The sequence below is a fragment of the Magnolia sinica genome, chromosome 12, assembly GCF_029962835.1.
Source record: "Magnolia sinica isolate HGM2019 chromosome 12, MsV1, whole genome shotgun sequence".
Classification (NCBI taxonomy): Eukaryota; Viridiplantae; Streptophyta; class Magnoliopsida; order Magnoliales; family Magnoliaceae; genus Magnolia; species Magnolia sinica.
Window position 1 is genome coordinate 10777222 of NC_080584.1, and position 16545 is coordinate 10793766.

At 38.6% G+C, this 16545-nt stretch overlaps 1 protein-coding gene across 8 annotated transcripts in view; it reads left to right on the forward strand.

Annotated features, from left to right (window-relative positions):
• Positions 1-15584, forward strand: part of LOC131220908 (probable LRR receptor-like serine/threonine-protein kinase At1g56130) — a 50694-nt gene extending 35110 nt beyond the window's left edge. For all 8 annotated transcript variants that reach the window (XM_058215823.1, XM_058215824.1, XM_058215827.1 and 5 more), the window contains 8 exons: positions 1979-2355; positions 4536-4737; positions 5074-5244; positions 6617-6735; positions 7835-8045; positions 11681-11912; positions 12237-12387; positions 14670-15584. In XM_058215823.1, coding sequence (XP_058071806.1) covers positions 1979-2355; positions 4536-4737; positions 5074-5244; positions 6617-6735; positions 7835-8045; positions 11681-11912; positions 12237-12387; positions 14670-15062 — 1856 coding nt within the window. In that variant the 3' untranslated portion in view covers positions 15063-15584. The remainder of the gene's footprint in view (positions 1-1978; positions 2356-4535; positions 4738-5073; positions 5245-6616; positions 6736-7834; positions 8046-11680; positions 11913-12236; positions 12388-14669) is intronic.
• The last annotated feature ends 961 nt before the right edge of the window (positions 15585-16545 follow it).

Here is a 16545-nt window from a genome sequence, read left to right on the forward strand (position 1 = left end):
TGTGCGAAACGAAACACATAGGTAGTGCCGATATATCCCATATGTTCTATCTGGTAAGCATTTTTAATTTTTTATCCTCTTTTTTTTTTTTGGTTGAAAATATGTTAAATCAGTGTCAAATGGTTACAAATCCATTGGTTCTTCATGTTTTGCATGAAAAATCATGGAGTTGGAGCCTTGATTTCGATATCCATTAGTTCTTCATGTTCTCTTCGTTTTTTTCGAAAACTTCCTTTATCTAGTTGTCAATTGAGACTAATTTCATAGTATTTAGGAGTATTTAAACGATCATCATGTACACTCTAATTTCGAAATTTGAATGTCGATGATCCGATTTGGGAAAAAATGGATAAATTTCAAAATTTTCCCAATTTCTCCCAAATTGCTTGCAATGTTGCACTCCAAATATGAAATCAAACATGTATGAGGGCTGATTTACTGATTTGTCAAGTCCTGGTCAATTTTTGGAAAATAAAAATTATCTTTAATTAAAAATTAATAAAACAATTATTCAAATATTATTTTTTTTCGAAATTTCCCTTCAACCAACTATTAGTTGAGACTCATTTCGAAGTACTTAGGAGTGTTTGATGAAATGATCATCACATACACTCTGAATGGTATGCTTTCAATTTGAATATGGTTGCATTGGTTTATTCAGGCAATGCATAACTAAGGACCCTATACAAAGGAAACCTTATTATGTGCACTTTTTTTGGGATGTTATGATTTAAAAGTGTGTATTAAGGTCTTTTAAAAAAAAAATAAAAAAATCCCTGAAGCTTTATTGAACAATTCTACCATTTTCCAAATGTTTTCCCATGTTTCCCAAAAAGTGCAATAAATTACCTGATACAAACGATATATCCCGGGCGATAACCGATATGTATCTGTATCCCACGAATGCGATACGTAACGCGATATCGATATTTCGAACACTAGATTTATGTATGGATTCATGCATGCATGGATGGATTTATGACCTTTAAAAAAAATTTAAAAACATCTTTATGTGATTATTGTGTTCCAAACGATATTATTGGTATGAAATAAACTCATTTTGGTTACCGCTGCACCGATTCTTTACGACAACACTGCCTTCTATGCCCCCATTAAATGGAAAGTCGTTATGTGTGCGTCTTTTTGGCAAATTTTTTATTCCTAAATATGCAAATATTTGTATTTTAGCATCTCCTGAAGTTTAACTGAAAAATTCCACCATTTTCCCTATGTTTCCCCAATGTTTCCCTCAGTAAGTGATACATTTATGGGAATTGGCGGTATTATTGGCAATATTGCCCTTCCCAATGATACTTGTAACGACATCGATACTACAAACACTACATACACTAAACTCTACGTAGCTTACGGTACACGCTACGTAGTTTACGCTACTAATTATTTTTCCCTAAAACAAAAATCAATCACTGTTTTCAACGATTTGTAGCATTTTTTATTTTTAAATAAATTGGTTAATATTTTCAGCAATTTTAGTAAAATAATAAAAGTAACAATATGAAATCAGCTTTGTCGCTCTTTCTTTATCTTTATAGTTAAATTTTGCGATATTTTTCTATTATTTTAGGTTGTGTTTGTTGCACTAGATATCATGAAATTGCATTTTTATTTAGTCTAATTTAGTGCAAAATATCATGAAATTTTTCATGAAATTTTGTGTAACCAAGTGACCATAACAAAAAATCCAGAAGTAGCATGTAGCTTGCACTACATGCTATGCAGCTTACACCTCACGCTTTAGTGGAGTGAATGCTACGCTACACGCTATTCGCTATTTAAAACACTGATATTAATTTATATGAATGCATGGGATTCTCAGTCCCTTTCCTGAATAACTTATAAAAGTAGCACTCCTTTTGTAAATTTCCCTCAAATCAATGAAGTAGCAATACGTCTTCTCTCTCGACATTTTCTTCTCTGCTAAGTTCTTCTCTTCTTAACAAATTTACATGCTATACAGATTCTTCCTTTGCAATAAACTGCGGTGGTCCAGAAATAACAACTTCCAGTGGCACCAAGTTCGAAAGAGACAACGAAACTCTCACCGCAGCATCCTATTATGTGGTTGACACGAACAGATGGGCTGTCAGCAATGTCGGAAGGTTTAGTGAGGGCAGCAACATAGAATATACTAGAAACACATTAACCCCGTTCACAAATACTTTAGACATAGAGCTGTTCCAGTCAGCAAGACTGTCACCAGCATCACTAAGATACTATGGTTTGGGGCTCGAGAACGGAAACTACACTGTACACTTGCAATTTGCAGAGAGAGACTTCCCAGATGCACGTATTTGGCATAGCATTGGAAGGAGATATTTCGATATTTATGTCCAGGTATTCAGTTGAAATTGCTTGCGGTCTTCTTTTCCATTTTCTTGGAAGTTACCAATTGGCCATTGCACCCAAAATTTGAAAGCATCAATATTTTATTGTGCTTGATCTTATGGTAGTAAAAAACGGTTATGTAACAACCATTATGGCCATTACATAATGTTAACGGGTGCGACTCATTACATCCTTTAAAAAAAAGGTGTGACTCATTATTTGTCAAATAGTGCAAGTGATTGTATGCGACCCAAGGGGCCTGTGCACATATGTGATCGCAAAGCTCCCCAAAAAAAATTACATTTTTTTAATGGCATAAGTGATGGCGTAATTGCATGTATATGCGATTGCATAATCGCATAAGCCATTGCATTTGCCATCCCATAATCGCATAAGCCATTGCATATGCCATGGCATGATGCCCAATGGTCATAAAACCGCATATGCGATCGCATATGACAACACCGCACCCCTTCTTAAAAAAAGTAGCCCATAAGGGGCCTATAATGTTCATTACGGTCCCATAACAGCCCGATGCAAGGGCAATGCCTTTCCTTCTTCTAAAAAGAATTTTGACTTGATGTGGTCGTAATGGCCATTATGGTTAATATTGTAACAGCCATAAGGCTGGCTGTTACAGCCACCATTACCGTTATTGAATACCATGCTTGACTGTGGAGCTTGTTCTATCTCTTAATGTAAAGCATTCGAAAGTTTGCTAATAAGATACTAAAAGAAAAAGATGACAACCAGGAATGGCAAGGGGAAACCCTGCAGTTGCTCAAACTTATTTGATCTTCAATTAGAAAGAGGAACCATAGATTGAAGAGGCTCTGATACCCATGAATCGTGAGGAGCATCTTAATGTTTTTTTATCTCATGAAGAAATGGGTTACAAGCTATAAAACAAAGTTGAAGAAAGAAAATGACCAAAGTACCCTTAAGTCCAGGATGGTTGACCCTAGCCTATATATAATGCACACTGTATTAAGCAAAAATCATAGAACTACCCTTTCCCTTTGTATTCTTGCAGTTTTAAATAGATAACCAGCTCTTTTGATTGATTACTGATGGTTCTATGTCATAACTAATAATGTTTGAGTAAATAAATCTATAAAGGTTGTATTTTAAAGGAACTGTTGTGGAAAGATCACAAGGACTACTAATGTAAGTACATAGCCAACAAACATCATGTTGAAAAGTTTGAGCTTTAGTTACTGAGTATATTCAGGGTAAGAGAGATGGGAGAGAGGAAAAGAGGATTACAGTACTTGATCGCTCTCCACCCATAATCTCTTTAGTAGAAACAAACACTAAACAAATATGTGAATGTTACTCTGCAGGAGTGCCCATTACAAAACACCCACACCTAGATGATCTCCCACGGTTATCAAATATGAACTCACTTTCTTTTCTTTTCTTTTTCACACATCAGATAACTACACAGATGATAAAAACCACTAATTGTGAATTTGGAAAGAAAAATCATGATATTAGTCATCCACAAAATTAGAAACGGGTTCCACACACCTTGAAAGCATTCAAAGTTCTAGCATTATGATATTTTCACAGAAATTGCTAGGGCAGCCTGATTGTCATGCTGGATTTCGAAGGGGTGTCCATTGCATAGTAGCTGACATGTGGCAGTAAAAACCAATGATGTTGTGAATTTGGATAGAACAATCACAGTGCTAGTCATCTACCAAATTAGAAAGGGGTTCCATACTCCTTGAAAGCATTCAAATATCGAACATAGTGATATTTTCACTGAAATTGTAAGTGCAATCTGGGTTGCATTGCCTAGTACCTGACATATGGCAGGTAGGGAGTTGGATCCGAGCAATCCAACTAGTGGGTTATTAACCTTGGTTTAACAATTCATTGAACGGGTGATCCTAGCCATCTGTTCCTCCCATCGAATCCATTTGTGTTCTGGCTACCCATTTGAAGATTGCTAGTTTGTGTGGATAGGATTGTTTTTGGTGTGATTTTCAACTGCAGGTTATCTGTTGACCGGACTTAGTAAATTGATATTTACATATTGTCTGTCACTTCCACCACAAGTCAGGTATTGGGCAATAAATGCCCCTTCTGCATAATTGCAAAATCCAAAATGGTTATGTGACTATATGAATTCCTGATGCCTTTAATCTCCATTGGTTTTGAAGCACTGTTCATTAACTATTCAGGGAAATCTGGCACTCAAAGACTTCAATATAAAAAGGGACGCAGGTGGGGTTTCCTTTCGTGCTGTTCAGAAGGATTTCAAGGTTCGTGTATCTGAGAACTATCTGGAAGTTCATCTCTTTTGGGCTGGAAAGGGAACGTGCTGCATTCCTCCTAATGGTGGTTACTATGGACCATCCATTTCGGGCGTCAGTGTCACTCCAGGTGAACGAAGTTCTACTGAATGTTTACAATTATCTTTTAGTCATTGTTTCAACACATTTGAATTCCATGAGTGGAAATTATCAGAGTGGGGCTAGCCCCTAAAAACCGATTCTGAGAATTTCATGTCCAACTTCAAACATGTGGAATTGCAATTAGGGTTTGATTGTAATTATGAATTAAAATGCCGGCACATCCATTTTTGTTAATTATTCTATATTCAGTCAAGGTATTGCTACTTAGCTCAACCGAGCACCAAGGGAACTGTTGAAGTTCCCAAAATAGTTCGACACTGACTGCCATTTGTTTGTTTGTTTCTTTTTCTTTTTCTATTTTCAGATTTTATACCGTCAGTTAGTAATCTTCCTCCGACGGACACTTCATCAAAGAACAGGACTGGATTGGTTGTTGGAATATCTGTTTCTGTTGGAGTAGTGATGATTGTAACCATTTTCGCTGCTTATATTTTAATACGAAGAAGGAAAAGATTGGTCAATGATGAAGATGAAGGTATCATTGATGTTAATAAACATCTAATACTTGCAAGGGCTTGAATTCAGAGATGCCAAAGTCACTTAGGATGTTTGGATGACTATCAAATTGAATTGCAATTATTAGTCTAATAAAGTGGAATTAGCCAGATCATAGTTTCTGTAGTATTCAAATTGAGGATCTGGGCTCCAAAACGCAGTTGTGTTGGTTTCTAGTTCATACGCTGTGAAATGTAACTGCAATACGAGGGACTTCCTCAGAGGAAGACAATGACAGTATCCTTGAGGCTCTAGTTTGTACAAGTGGGACCCGTGTCACAGTGATCCAGAGTATTGAACTTGTGGGCCTAATGTGGATGAGTGATTCCCAATAATTTCCCCGTTTGAAAGATTGTAGCACTCAATCTTTAGCCTCATGTCATTTTTATGTGGAGTGCTACTGTATTTCTTCTTAACCACCCATTCATAGGCCACCCATCAAAGGGTTAAGATTGTTCTAATGGGGATTTTTGGCAGTCACATTTCTCTGTTTGGAAGATTGTAGCACTCAACCTTTAGCCTCATGTCATTTCGATGTGGAGTGCTACTTTATTTCTTCTTTACCACCCATTCATAGGCCACCAATCAAAGGGTTAAGATTGTTCTAATGGGAATTTTTGGGCGTTATATATCCATGGTGGGGCCTTTTTGTTATCCACAGTGTATATTGCTAAGCCATGTATCAAACTTTTCTCAAACTCAAGTCTTAAAGACACCGTAGATCCTCCGCTTGGGTATCATATAATTGCTTGCTTCCTTTATATGGATCCCAGGGATGATCTATAGTTTTTGCCAATTCCTCTTTATTAAACTGGCTCTTTGCAATAAAATTCACTTGTGCATCCAAACTTGGTATTATTGTTATTTGATTTAAGAATACATGACACGCCTGTTTATTCATTGGGTATGATGGTAATGCTATGTGTAATTATAGTTCTAAATGCTGTACTTCTGCTAACCATTCATTTAAAATGTTCTCTAACATAATAAATAAATATTCAGAAGTTAGAACATGGCCAATGAAATTGGAAAGTGGATGGACCATGTTCCTGGAATCTCCAAATTTGGAAGATCCTAGCCACCAATCTTGGAATTTTTTCAGTCGAATGTGGACCATTGCTGTATTTCTCTTCTTAACATTCTATTTGCCATCTATAGATTGAAAGGTTAGGTTTTCAGGCATGGTGCATCCACTGCATGGCCTGATCGATCAACACTCTGGATCATTGAGCCATGGGACCCACTGCAGAAACCGGAGATCTGTGTATTCTGTGCATATTCTCTTCAGGTTGAGGAATGTATATCCTTCGGAGTGAATTATGAATGAAATCTGCCTTCTTGATTGTATGCAGATTTTCAAGGAATGGGGACAAAACCAAACACTTTCAGCTATGCCCAGCTCAAGGCTGCTACAGAGGACTTCAATCCTATGAATAAACTTGGAGAGGGAGGATTTGGACCAGTTTACAAGGTAAATATTAGCATCACAATTGGATGGTTGAGTTCAGTTTTTTTTTTTTTTTGATAAAGAAGAGCTATGAAGTTATGCTAGTTATTTCCTGGTGATTTAGGCTTACGTTTGGATGCACAAATGAACTGAATCATAATAGTTTTGTTTAATCAGGATGTAATGATAGAATTTAATTATGATTCCTAGCATTTTATCAGAAAAGTGCTAGGTTGATTTGCGTGAAGAGCGACCAAAGAGATAGTTATGGGACAGGTGGTGACATGGTTACCTTATGAGAGATATGGGCCATCATCTGGCTGGTGCCGCCATAAACATGCCTGGCCCAAAGATCAGCCTGGTCCACTCGTCAGTTGAACCCACACTTGTATGAGGAAACTAAATGGCTAGAAGGAAGATGACCAACAATCTCATCACCTATGTCATGAGGGCACGTGCCACCTGAATCCCCTCTTCAATCTCTCCTTATGGAAATTGCCTCAGCATTTTTCATTGTATAATAGGGATTCACCCTCATATTGGAGTTGTGTTTCTTTCAACTCCAACATGTAAGTAATGAAATTGCAATTTGGAGCCAAGATCTTCAATATGAATTCTAAGGAGATTACAATTGGGCTATTTCCAATTTATTAGACTAATAATCACCACTCAATCATTAGATATCCAAATGCACCCTTAGGGTGTGTATGGATACAAGTAATCAAAGGTGTGGGTGATCACAGTGATTATGCAATGATTGTTTCCATATTTACTCTAGAAAATAGGCTTCCAGCATTAGGGGTCTGTTAGGATACAAGTGGAAATCTAAATTTTATTTGACAAAAGTCACCTCATATCTTGTGCCAGGGTGGACAAGTGTAATGATTATCCTATTGGAATCCTGGGTATTCTTGCTATCCAAATAGCCACAGCTATCTTTTCGAATGAACAAAAAAAATCCATTTTCCCTTGGATTCCTGCTATCAAAACACACTCTTTGACTCGTTTAGCAGTGTGGGATTGAACAAATGTGTGTGCATGTATAATACATAAAGGCATGCCCACTTCCATACATGCACATGAGAGTATTCACTTGCTTTTATTCGATTGTGGTCTTCTTTAGGGTACACTTTCAGATGGGAAGGTGGTCGCTGTCAAGCAACTCTCGGCGGCATCTCGCCAGGGAAGGAGTCAGTTCATGGCTGAGATTGCTACAATATCTGCAGTTCAACATAGAAACCTTGTAAAGTTGTACGGATGCTGCATTGAGGGAGATCAGCGACTTCTGGTTTATGAGTATCTGGACAACAAGAGCCTTGATCAAGCACTTTTCGGTATGAAATCTTTAGGGTGCATTTGGATGCATGTGCACTATTGAATTGAATTTGAATTTTTAGCACCAAAAGGTGCAAATAGCCAAATTGGGATTTCCTTGGGCACTGTTTGGTACATGCCTAAAAATGAGTCCGTCTTATTTTAGATACAGCAATTATGCATTAGAGATCATAATTACTGTTAAAATGATGGCAGTTAACTAAATGAGATTATCTCATTTTTAGGCATTTACCAGACAGGGCCATGGTTGTCACGTGGCGAAATTTAGTACCCAAGTTGGCCAGTCCCGAATCCAAAATTCCATGATGTGATCTTATATTTCATCAATTTTAATTGCATTTCACATAAGTCCATTCAATACCATAGGCAATCAGAGCCAACTAAAGTAAGATAAACAAAATTCTCATTACTGAATTGTCTACTATTTCATTATCAAATCTTAATGGAGTCTTATTACATTGATATTTTGAAATCAAACTCATTGATATTTTGAAATCAAACTAACCTAATAACAAATAAAAAAAGGAATTTCAAACTAATCCTAAAATAAACAAATAGCAATTCTTCAAGATTGTCCAACTCGCGTCTCATACTCAAATCATGTACGTACAAAACTGCTTAAGGGTTGTGAGCACGTGGCTCGTGGGATCATATCCTGCTAATTACTGAAGAATACTAGATCATGCAGTTAATAATAAAGAATAAAGTTGAAATAACACAAAGAAGCAATATCACGAATTTCCAAACAAGAGATACAATGCGTGTAATGTTTTCCCATGAATCGACTTGAATCAATCATCACTTTTCATATTCACATACCAACACAACAGGGAAACGTCCAAGGCAATGCATCAAATAAGACAGTTTTAGGATGATCCTAGGGCATCCAGGGCAATGCACTGACCAAGACTGTTTTAGGAGCCCAAACACATTCATCAAGGATATCCCATGGAAGTACATCGACCAAAAGATCGTTTTAGGGAATCCAAACAACACATCTAGGAGATCCTAAGGTAGTTCACTAATCATTGTGGGAAACTCCCAACTCACTTAGAATTTGCTTCGTCCGCCGAATTGAGATATTGCGGGAAACTCCTGACTCACCTAGAATCATTTGAATAGACCGACCTCCCTTGGACAACATCCTGTTCAAAGCTTTGGCGATAAAAATGAACAAGAACGGGGATAGCGGGTCACCTTGTCTAATGCTTCCAGAACTTTTGAAGTACCCTTTCGGAGATCCATTCACCAAAATCGAGAATCTGGCTGAGCTAGTGCATTCTTTCATCCAATGCCTCCAACCAACCCCACAACCAAATCTATCAAGCATGTAGTGCAAGAAGACCCAATCAACATGGTAGTAGGCTTTCTCGATGTTAAGCTTCCACACCACTCCTTTTATGTTATAGAATTATGATCAGTAATTTATATATCAATATTGGCCGATACTATCGATATCTTGTGGCCGATACGATATACAACACAATTATTAAATTCCCCTGTATTGCACAAAATATTGCAATGTATGCCAAAAACTCTCAATAAAATTCCCCTAATTTATTCTTACATGTGATACATTGTGATATGTATAGGCGATACATTGTGATACATTCCCCCATTGGAAATAATTTAAAAAATTTTGCAAAAATCCCCACAAAATCCACTTCTCCCAGATTTGTTTGGGGAATCTGTTTTCATACCTGTATTGTATGAGTTATGAATCATATGAATTCATTTAGGATATAATTGCATTACTTCTGTTAGGCAGCGCATTGTCCATTCAAAGGAAATGATCTGTGCATCCTTGTTTTGTGTTCTTTTCAGTTTTAAGTGTAATCATGTCTCTTTCAACATATCCCGAAGCTTTATGGAAAAATTCCATCATTTTCCAAATGTTACCCTTAAACAGCGATACATGTGATATTTGTCATGCAATGTCGATATGTTTCCCTATGCCAAGGGTGTGATACATGCATCAGTACTGATATTTAAATCACTAGTTATGATCTAGTGGGCTAAGTGCATGTAAACATTCTCGTGCACATGGTTGTTTTTGGACCTTTTGGCATTCATGTCACATACTTGAACCAGCCTTTAGATCCAGTCCCCACTAATTGTGTTACTGGGAAAAAAATGACAGCAATCAGATGTCTCTATACATCCGTGACTGGGCCTATCTTCTATGAACAGTCTTGTACATCCATTTTGTATGCCACTAACTGGATGGTTTGGATCATCTGATTAGTAGGTATTTTTCAAGGCGGCTTATGAAGAGCAAACTAGACCTAGTGGACGGTCCAAATAGGTGGATCTGGATGCCACTGAGTCCACATGAAACTATGTGCATGGAAACGTTCCATACACTTAGTCTACAAAATCATTGCTCAATGTTATAATCTCCACATAAAATGTTGCAGTTTAAAGGGTAGGAAAATTTTATGGTATGTTTATCTATCATGGAATTTAAATGCAATTGAACAAAAAGATCCATAAGTATCTTGCATTTATGTTGTAATCTGAACTAATCTGACATGTGCTCTTTGTGCTTCTAGAGAATTCTTGCAACAATGGGCTATTGTCCATTCATGTTTCCTTTCTTCAATATCAACAATTGGAATCTTTGGGAAAGTATGTTGCCAGGACAATTTTTTAAGAAGTGCCAAGCATCCATGTTAGACACATGTCAGACACATCAACATTTCTATTTGGAAAAACCTTAGTTTACCTTATCTTCTTGTGTTTTGGTGGTATTTGTATAGTTGTTACCCAGGTCCTAATATGTTTTTAGTTATGTAGATGCATGTCTGTGTCTTATGCATATTCTAAGTAATATCTATGTACCAATCAATATCATTATGTATTTAATATGTATTCAAGCTGGGGCGTTCTCTGAAAGCGACGTGCTCCATTGGAACCTAGTTGCACTGAAAAATGGGTAAGGCCATTGATAGAGTGGAATGGCGGAGCATGATTCATGTAGCCGACCTGGTTAGTTGGGATAAGGCTTAGATGATGATGATGATTATTTATTCACACAGATGTCTTGGGGTGTTGGATTTTTTGAGGTCCCCATGTTTGCTACCATGTGTTAATACCCACACTTAGTTGCACAATCTTTCTAACTTGGTGCCGCTCTTGCTCAAAAGTATTCCGTAACGACCACCGTTACCTTTATGATACAGGTTGTAACAGTTGTTATTGCCTTTTTTTTATTGGAAAAAACCAAAAGATGTGTATCGGTCCCGTAATGGATGGTTACGGGGCCCATTATGGCCTTTACTAGGGGTGTAATGGGCTGTTATGTGTCATTTTTCCATAACAGCCATTACGGCCATTACAACCCCGTAACGTGTAACGGCTGCCACTATTACCTTTATGTAACGGCTTTTACAACATGCCATGCTCCTGCTCGTAGTTATGCTTTGTACTCACACCCCACTCTCATTTCCTAGTTGTTGGTGCTTGATAACATTTTGAAGCAGACACTTCCACACTGCCACACCTGAATCTGTTGCCCCTTTGCTTCCTCGTGAAACTATGGTCCAACACCTGTGTTTGTGACCAAGTTACACAAACAGGAAATGATGTGAAACATGTTCATGTCTTTTTGTAAATGCCTGTCATTGCCTTGTAGGAGGGAGCAATTTGCATCTTAGTTGGCCAATCCGCTATAATATATGCTTGGGGACAGCAAGAGGTCTTGCTTATCTTCACGAGGAATCGAGACCCCGTATTATACACAGGGATGTCAAGGCCAGTAATATTCTGATCGATGCAGATCTCAATCCAAAAATTTCAGATTTTGGTCTGGCCAAACTGTATGATGACGATGACACCCACATCAGCACACGTGTTGCAGGAACAACGTAAGCAGTGGTGGACCCTTTCCTTGATTTGTTCCACTGCAGATGCAGTACCATACATGTAACCCAATCCAGACCATCCGAATCACACACCCCAACATGGATGGACCATAGCATATAAGTCTTTCTAGTTAGATGATCTTAAGTTCTTGAACATCTAATATCAAATGTAGAATTTGGCCTGCAAACCATATTTTTTTTACCATCCATTTGATGTGATGGATAATGATCCATCTATAATGGGGACAGCAATTGGGATGGTCTGTATTGAAGTACGAGTTCGCTTAGATTGGTAGTAACATTGAAATTTATTTTGGACGCTTGAAGGGGTTATCTTGCACCAGAGTACGCCATGCTTGGGCACTTGACGGAGAAGGCTGATGTGTTTGGCTTCGGGGTAGTCGCTCTCGAGATTCTCAGCGGAAAGCGAAATTCATACTCAAGCTTGGATCAAGAGAAGATATACCTCCTTGAACGGGTATGTCATTTTGTTTACCTTGGAAGACTAAAGATAGGGAGTGCAATATCTCAATAATTTCTTCTTAGAAAAGTATGCTCATACAATAGTTTTGAAAGTCACCGACTCGACTCGAAACTTGGCTGATTTTCAACTCAACTTGTCGAGATTTCAAGCCGAGTCAGTGAGAAACTCGATTTTGAATGTGACTCAGCCGAGTTTTGGAGAGACTTGTTGAGTGCCCACTCAGGCAACTATTTTTAATAAAACATTAAGGTGGAGGGAGATTCGAACTCCTAAGGTATTAAACCAGTGAACTAAACATGTTTTGTTATTGCCTTTTGCTGTTGCTGTTTCTGTATCTTTTTTACCATATATTGTAAGCATTTATTACTGAGAAATGATCGAGTTCTCTCAGGCCACTATAAGTGATAGTGCTACTAGTTGCAAAGGGACACTTATAGTCATATCCATTGATATAGACCACTCATCAAGTCCAACACATTTAATGGCCACCTTGCTAACATTGCACCAACCTGACAATCTCAACCATCTGTTCAGTAGCCGTTATTATGGACAGCCAAGATTGTTTGAACAAAAGCAGGTCAAATCAACTGTTCAATCCCTCTCTTAGCAACCTATAATGAATTGCTTATGATTCTAAAGAATCACTCCTGTCAGGCAATCCTAACCATCCCATCCATGGATTGGAGAAAGGATGGCTACAAAGCTAAGGCCAAATCATGGATGGATTGGATCATCCAATCGGTATGATATTTTTATTTTTCATGCTAGCCCAAGAATTTTGTTCTGGACTTAATAGACAGTTCAGATTGGTCAATTGGACTGTCCAAGTGCTACAATGCAACTAGGAGCACTATAACTTACAGGGCTCTAAGAGCATAGGAGCATTTCTTTATTAATATCCCTATGTTTTAATTTTATTGTTAAATAGTGAGTCATGTGAAGACTAGGCGGATCTTCGAGTCAACCCAACCTGGATGGACATTGAGTTGAGTCGGGTAAGGGTTTTGGGGTTTTTGAACTATGGTATACATACTGAGTTGTGAAATCTTTTGGGCCACCATATGAACGAGCTGTAGACCAAAAAACAGGGGCTGCTTACTGTATTAGCTGCCACAACAATGGCATGCAATGGTCTGGGAAAAGCTGACCAAAATAACCGATCAACACTTTGCATGTCAAATGGCTGAAACTCACAACAATGGATTGTCCAATCATAGTTTTTTGGGTGTGGTGGATGCCATATTCAACAGTTCAATCCCCCAGAATCGATTGACATGTATGCAGTGGCGATAGTAGAGATGGTAGAGCAACCATCTCCAGAAAAAAACTCAAATGCAAATCCCATTGAGGTATTGAGTTTCTATGCATAATTGCTTGAGATATGCTGATGTCACTCTTGGTTGAACTCTACTCATTTCATTGTGACCTGTTCCTCTACAACTTTGGTAGAATAAGCTTATTCTACAATTACATGCGAGTCCCCTTATGCTCTTCTTTGATCCCAAAAATTAGCTGATCCAGAACTAGGGTGGGGCACACCATGTAAAATCATGCCTTAAAACTCTAAATGTGATGTGTCCCACGAGTTTTGGAATGGCCTGATTTTGGGGTGTCCATCCATCCTAGTGGGCTGCATCTTATGAATGGATTGGATGGTAGTACAAATCATGGTAGGCCACACACATAATCTGGAAGGTTTTAATGGTGGGTATACCATCCTGACCGTTCCTTAGTGTGTGACACCCATGTTTCTTATTGGCCTGATTTTTGGGGGTATGGGGTGAACTTTAAGGGGCTCACCTTATGGATGGGGTGGGTGTGGTCCCTACATAGTTGTAGGTTAGGTAATGCACAAAACATATTGTATTGGGAAATATTTACCAAAATAATGCCACCTTGGAAATTATTATTTCAAATATTCCCTTAACCTTGTCGGCACCAATGCGGCACACATGTCCAACATATATATTGTTCATCTGTTGGGTTCTGTAGCATATGTTCTATAGCCTTAAAATCAAGTAGGTCCACCCATCAGGTGGGCCACACATGGACAGGCACTGTTTGTTAATTGTGTTTTTTTATCTACCGGCCATCATTTCTTACATTTGTTACCCACCTGTGCGGACAGGACTGATTTTCGTTCAAGGTCAAAATCCCAGTTGTACCTGCCTTATGAATGGCTATGCCGGGCACTTGAAGTAGAGAATTCATCTGCTCATGATGATTGGATTTCCTTTGCATGTGAACTGATCCTTTGTCATTCTGTAATCTCTTAGGCTTGGTATTTACATGAAAACAACCGTTCATTGGAAGTGATCGATCCTGCACTATCCGAATTCTCTGAAGAGGAAGCATTTCGAGTGATTGGAGTGGCTCTTCTGTGCACTCAGGCATCGCCCACGCTACGCCCGCCCATGTCACGAGTGGTGGCAATGCTATCAGGGGACGTCGAGGTGGGCATTGCTACTTCGAGGCCTGGCTACTTGAGTGATTGGCAATTCAATGATGTGAGCGGCCTGACGAGCGGGGATGATTCAAGGATGTCGATGGAAAGAACTACCAACAGCCAGCGTGACACGTTATCATCTGCAAGCACAGTACTTCCTCCAGACCCCATGCTGCCGTCCACTCATCCAAAGATGCACGAGATCATCAACAAAGGGCAGTGATGATTGTTATCCGAGCTCTCCATGCACGATATGTAAGAACATGTGTAAGTGCTTTTGCTCAAAAGTACATAAATACAGGGCTGGAAACGGGTCAGGTCGGCCTACAGGGATGATCCGGACAGTTGGTATGGTGGGTATCACTGTGGATGGCCCATGTACCAAAGCATTGCCCAGATCGAAATGTCCGAGCCATGGAATGCTTAGCCTTTTCTTGATTGAATGTAAACTGCCATGGCCTTTTCTTTCTTAACTATCTATTGCTTGGCCATCTATTGAAGGGCAAGGACCTCTCCAATTGGAAGGAGTTCAAATGCATGGGCAAACCATGGTGGTCTTTATCATATCAACGGTTCGAATGACTGGACCGTGGGCCCACTTGTATCAATAAAAAGCCAGAAGTATACTATACAAACTTTCTACCTATGTAGATGGATTATAACACAGAAAATAATGAAGATAAAAATAGTGTTACATGAGCAAATGATACTCTATCCAAATAAAATGATGATTTTTGTTTGTCTCAAGATGTTGGAATTCAATCCTGGCCATACGTTCTTCCCATCTCCACATAAATTGTAGATGTTGAATGGCCCACCAATGAACAAGAATTTACATGTGACTGACTAGGACCAACCTCAACTCGGCTCAGTTCCAGCATCTGAGAATGGGTGAGGGCTGGTTTGCCATGCAGTAGTTTTTACCATAGTTTAGAAAGTTTACCGAACTCAACTGAGTCGGCTCGACTCAACTGTGGAGGATCTAACTCAATTGAAAAACCTGCTTGATCAAGACTCAGTTAACTCGTTGAGTTGCATAAGAGCACAATTGTCCTAGCTTACATGGCCAGCCACCCGACCCGTTACCACTTAATACAGTTATCCGTTATTAATAAGTGGGGTACTCAAAAAAACCTCAAGGGCTGGCCTGACCATTGACTCTAAAGTAGTTTATGCCTATTTCTAGCAGAACATCCTAGCCATGTAAAATGTGGGTCACTACGTAGAACTCAAATGTTGCTAAGATTGCAATAATTCATTTTTTGTAAGCTACACCGTTTATTTCAATGTACGACCGATGGCATGTACATTCATGGCCCACTTAATGAGTGTTGGGGTTGTTTTTTGGAAAGTTAACGTTATTAAACATTGATTAATGATATGATACATTTTTTAGTTAATTCTTACGAAACATGTTTATGTGTGAGTTTAAGAGGACATGTTCTTGGGCACAAGATTGGACACAACGGTTTGGTAATCAAGGGAGAATTGTGGTTTACAGATTTCATTGACATGGCCATAACAATACAAGTTATTGAGCATACCTATCATATGATTATTAGATGGTTATCTCATGTAAGGGGATTGGCTTGATTTTAGGATAGACAGTCTTCACCCATCATGCCAAGTTAGTGTTAGTTTACATTCTTCCCTACCCCACATGAGGAAGCGTGCCATGGATAGACTTTAGTCGCTTGCATTAGCAA